This window comes from Alexandromys fortis, unplaced genomic scaffold, assembly GCF_014885135.2.
Source record: "Alexandromys fortis isolate MF-2015 unplaced genomic scaffold, M_Fortis_MF-2015_v1.1 scaffold_501, whole genome shotgun sequence".
NCBI classification, from domain to species: Eukaryota; Metazoa; Chordata; class Mammalia; order Rodentia; family Cricetidae; genus Alexandromys; species Alexandromys fortis.
In genome coordinates this window covers 95718-101123 of record NW_026068370.1, presented here as the reverse complement: position 1 = coordinate 101123, position 5406 = coordinate 95718, and the positions used below count along the sequence as shown (strand labels likewise).

The 5406-nt window shown below is 40.2% G+C and overlaps 1 protein-coding gene across 1 annotated transcript in view; it reads right to left on the bottom strand.

Annotated features, from left to right (window-relative positions):
• LOC126495468 (zinc finger protein 431-like) overlaps window positions 1-4342 on the bottom strand; it is a 14771-nt gene extending 10429 nt beyond the window's left edge. The window contains exon 1 of the mRNA XM_050133048.1: window positions 4298-4342. Within this exon, the coding sequence (XP_049989005.1) occupies window positions 4298-4342 (45 nt within the window). The remainder of the gene's footprint in view (window positions 1-4297) is intronic.
• Window positions 4343-5406: the final 1064 nt, after the last annotated feature.

Here is a 5406-nt window from a genome sequence, read left to right as displayed (position 1 = left end):
AAAAAAAAAAAAAAAAGAAAAGAAAAGAATTAAAGGTCAGGATCTCTGTAAGTTCCAGGCCAGCCTGGTCTACAAGAGCTGGTTGCAGGACAGGCTCCAAAGCCACAGAGAAACCCTGTCAAAAAAAAAACAAAAAAGAATTAAAGGTCAATAGTCATCCATATTTGTCATACTTGTTGTTAGACTAATCAGGTTGTTTACATACATAGAAACTGTATTCTGCATAGATAGGTAGTCTCCACCCACTTCAAAGAGCTGTAGAACATTTAAACAACTTTTAGCTTTGTTAACATGAGACATGATTGCTCAAATCTATGCCCGAGAGAATGTTGAGCATGGAAGACACTCCACTTGGAGCTTGTTATCTTCTTGGCGAAACTGGCCTTTGGGCAAGGAACTGCCCAGGCATCGACCACTCACAAAATGCATGATGTCCAGACAGGACAAGCAGGACACAAGAAAAATGACTGTCAACTCTTGCAAAGACAGGGTAACATGGTTTTGAAAAATTTCCTGCCTCTGAAAATAGTCTGTCCGTTACTCTAGGCCTTAGCCAAAGTTGCGTGTTCCAATGTTGCAAATAAGACTTTGGGTGATTGCCCAGGTAGCCAGTTGTCTCTGTCATTTGTTGTACCTTTTGGAAGTTGCTTGATTGCACTTCCTGCTTATTCAAGAAATATTATTTCCCTTCTCAGGTCTTAAATGGGGTTGAAGACTAGATAGCTACAGTTACATTCCTCTCCAATTTATAACACAAGATTTAAACTCCTTAAATTAGAAACATTTATCACATTTCTTGCTTGATATTGTTTATGCTTGTTGTAATTCTAATTTTTATACCTGGTATTTGTTCTTATTGTATATAATTTGGTATTAGGCTTAGAACTCACTTAAATAAAAGGAGGAAATTCTGTAGGAAATCCTACAGTCAGTAGCCTTTATGTTACCCACTCAATTGTTCATGGCCTCTTGATGTATAACTATAAATGCTGATGTTAAGCATGCACTCCCTCTCACTTCTGGCTGCAGGATTTGCTTGCTGTTCCCTGTTCGAGCAGAGGATTGTGATCTAAATAAATAACCCTGTAGTATCCTCAATTCTGAGCTAGTGTAGGATTTCTTTTTAGCGTCCAATTTCAAATTTCCAACTACATACTGTGGGGGCAAGCCTGAATGAAAAAATGCCTTGCTCTAAAGAGAAATAAATAAATCAACAATGCTTGAAAAAATAAAAAATGAAATCTGTTATAACGAAGTAAGAGTGGGGAACAGAACTAAACAGAAAATAATGCAGGAATGCATTTAAAGAAATGAAATTTGAAAAAAGATACAAATAATGTGCTTTTTAAAAAAACAATTTATTTTAAAAACAATAAGAAATACCTCAGGTATATTGACTGTGAAAAATATTAGGACATTTCATTGCAGACTAAATGTCACTAATAATAGATTGATTGGAATAACTCAAATGCACATACAGACTGCTGAGCTCTGTAACCTGACATACAGAGTTACAGTCAATGGCTGTTTCTCAATCCTCACGGCTGACTTTACGGAGTCAAGCAGGATTGAACACATCTGCACAGGACAGTTACCTAACTGGAAACTCAATACTCACTGGCTCAAGCTAACCTTCCCAAATTATAAAATCACAAATCATGTCTATCTTCATTCACATGACAAAATTAATACATCCCGGCATGTTAAAAAAAATACTAAAAATGTATTAGTTATGATTTTTATTGATGTGAAGAGACAACATGACCACCATGACCTGTATAAAGAAAATACTTAATGAAGTTTGCTCATTTCCAGTTCAGAGTTCAGTGAACTATCATCATGGTGGGGTCATGATGGCGAGCAGGATGATGTGGTACTGGTTACAACCTGGAATGCAGACCACAGGAAGCTGACTGCCTGCTTGGCTGTATCCAGAACACAGGAAGTCTCCAAGCCCATCCACACTGACACACTGGTTTCAACAAGACCATACCCATTTCAAAAAACCCATACTTCCTAATAGTACCACTCCCTGAGAGATTGTAGGGGCCAATTACATTCAAACTACCACACTGCCAAAATCTGGTCCTTTCTCGTACTGGTGACTCCAGCAGCTCATTTCCTCCCATTTCCCCTGCAGCGCTCTCAGTAAACTATTCTTTCTACTCTGGTCTGAAGGCAGAAACCATGTTCCATATGCAAATCCTTCTCCTGTGACTGTAATGGATAGTTAATTACATGACTCAAGTGGGTAATTTTAAAAGTCTGAGGATGTACAGTCATTTAAGAATTTTGGAGGAGGGCCTGGAGAGATGGCTCAGAGGTTAAGAGCATTGCCTGCTCTTCCAAAGGTCCTGAGTTCAATTCCCAGCAACCACATGGTGGCTCACAACCATCTGCAATGGGGTCTAGTGCCCTCTTCTGGCCTGCAGGCATACACACAGACAGAATATTGTATACATAATAAATAATTTTTTTTTTTAAAAAAGAATTTTGCAGGTGTAATCAAAAGGATAACAAGGTCACTGACCAGAAAGCAACACACTGGGATAAAGGTCATCTATGTCAATATAGGAGAGCTTGTCTCAGAAATATTTTTCTAAAAGGCTGGGAGTGCAGCTGTTCTAGAATAGTCTTTCCAGGGAGAAATCATTCCATTCACTTGAGAGATTGATAAAGAAAAATCTTTGTAATGATAGCATGCACCCCTCTCTGGTAAATGCTCAAAGAGGAGAGAGACGAGAACAAACACTGCATCCACATGTGCTGCCATTCTTAACTTTGTCTTAGGTTCAGACTCTTGCTTACACTCAGAAGAATTTAAATAGTAACAGGAAATTTAAGTCTAGCCAGTCAGGCAAATGAGAGACTTACAAAGCAAAGCATTACCATAATTTTACATAAGTATACCAGAGACCTGAAATAGCAGGTCATACTTTAGTAATAGGTCCTGAGGTGGAGGTGCCAGAAGATGAGAAAGATTAAAAAAAAAAAGTAAAACAAAGAAATGATAAACGCTGAGGCAGGAATATTGCATATATGTCTTATTCCAAGCAAGCAATAGGAATAGCTTCTTGTATACTACTTCCAGAGGAAAATCAAAGTCAGCAGAAATTATTACCATACAATGGGACAAACTCAGGAGACAATTCAAATACTACAGCACAAAGGGATCACAGAATATGTCAAGAATATTATGGATTAAGCCCACAGTGTCCTTGGGACTGATAACTGTAGCTCCACGTGGAGTATTGTTCTCAGGACCTGAAGACCCTGTCCACCAAGACACAGGCTCCAGACCATTACCATCTCTCCCAAGCACATTCTTGCTTCCAATATAGGAGCTCTGTCTTATTCTGTATAGTTCAGGAATTTAGGAAAAACTACTAATGCCTAGACACTAGGCTGTTCCTGGCTCTACCAAAAAGTCCCTGGGTTTCAGAAGGAGCTATGTTCCATCTCCATGAGGGAGAACTGAAATGAAAAGTGTTGCTTGATCAGCCCAGTCCTCTGCACAACAGTGTTTTCCTTTTCACACAGCGGAAACCTGCTCTCATCGTGTGCATTTGGCAGAACATTAATTTTCCATAGGAGAAAACTGGGTATTTATGGCAGACCAGGCCCTCGAGTTCACTGTGATCCTGTAATGGCCCCTTGAGCAGCTTGTGTGAGGCCTATTCTTTGATAGGGGAATAGGCCACGTGGCTGTAAATCAGAGTGTCTACTGTATCCTGGATTACAGCCAAATGTTTGGGCAATCCTAGAGAACAAATACGTCTCCTAGCATCCTAATCTCTAGCAGGCCTAGTTAGCAGACGCCTTATCTTTGGGTAATTTAGACGCAACTCTCCCTCAGCTAAATATCTCCTAGGCATTGGTGAAGCCTTTATATCAACAATTCTACTCTTCTGCATCACAGGTTAGTAGTGGAGTGTAAACGTACGCAAGAATGCCATTTACAAACTCCACAAAATTAACTCCAAATGGATCTTACTACTAATTGTTAAACACAAAATGCCGAACTTCGGGGAGAAGGTAGAGAAACTCTAGAAGTTTGACTGCTTGGCTTCCATATGCATCAAAATCACGTTGATGTTGACTACAAAGAAGTTTCTACACACAACTCCCTCCTCGAAATTCTTTTTACAGATGCAGCCCACAGAGGAATTTTTCAGAGACCGGAAACTGTGGCTGAGGAGTTGCGAGTACCACATGGGGCCTAAGCGAACCCTGACTGTGGCCTTAAGCTCCCACCCAGGCTCAGTGAAGATCGGCAGCACAGTCCCACATAGCTCACCTTCCTCTCCTCTCCATATCGGGACAGCAGCCCTTTGCTCACCATGTCGTGGCTTCCACGCTCACTCACGCTCTCCTCACAGTTCCCGGCTGTTGCACTCACAAAACAGCTCTTGGTCCAAAGAGGCGTGGTCCGCTTTAAAATCAAGCCTGTAAAATGGCGCCAGGAAGTCCCACCTGCCTTTTGACTGACAGGTCAGCATGGAGGCTGTGATTGGCTAGTGAGACTTGAGTGACAGGAACAAATCTCCCAGTGGCACAGTGTTCTTAAAGGCACAGCGCAGCAATCCTTGGTTCTGGCTTCCATGCTAGAACCAGAATTTATGGATCTGCAGAGATATGAATGTCAATATCATTAACTTTGTCTCCAGTAGATGGCTGAGGTATCTTCCTGCAGTCCATAGGCACATAGCCTTCTTCCTCTTGGACACAATGTGCCTGGCTTGCACAGGAGTGATTCTCCTGTTCAACAGATGGAAGGGTGCCCTGAATATTACAAAATTACACATTTAGAATATAAAAGTTGAAGTTTGTTCTGTGGCTTCAGGCTGGCATCAGGAGAACTAAGGGTAATTTTTACCTGGTTGACACAGATACTTCTGACAACCATGAGAACAATTCAGGAACTACATCACCAACTATATTTTTCTATACTATATTTTTCTCCTGAAAGAAAACTAGTTGATACATCCAGGATTTTAATTCCTGCATTTGAGGTCCAAATGTTGAGAAAATAATAATAATAATAATAATAATAATAATAATAATAATAAGTGTTGTCTCATGGTAGTTGAACACCTAGAGAGAACAAGGCTAGAAGAATGCCTTTATGGGCAGTATCATGAGTCAGCACATCTTCCTCAGTGAGCAGGTGAAAAAAATCCTTATTCAGGGTTCTTTACTTGAACAGGACTGGTAGAATGAAATTCTTCATATATGTAGAAGGTGGATTTATCAGAATGTCTCACGGGTTGTGGTCCAGCTATTCCAACAATGGCTACCTACTAATAGAAAGCTGAATGAAAATCCATGAACTAGATGTCTCAGCAGATTTGCAGTATACATGAGAATTCCAAAGATGAAGGCTCTAAATCTATTAAAGGAATAAAC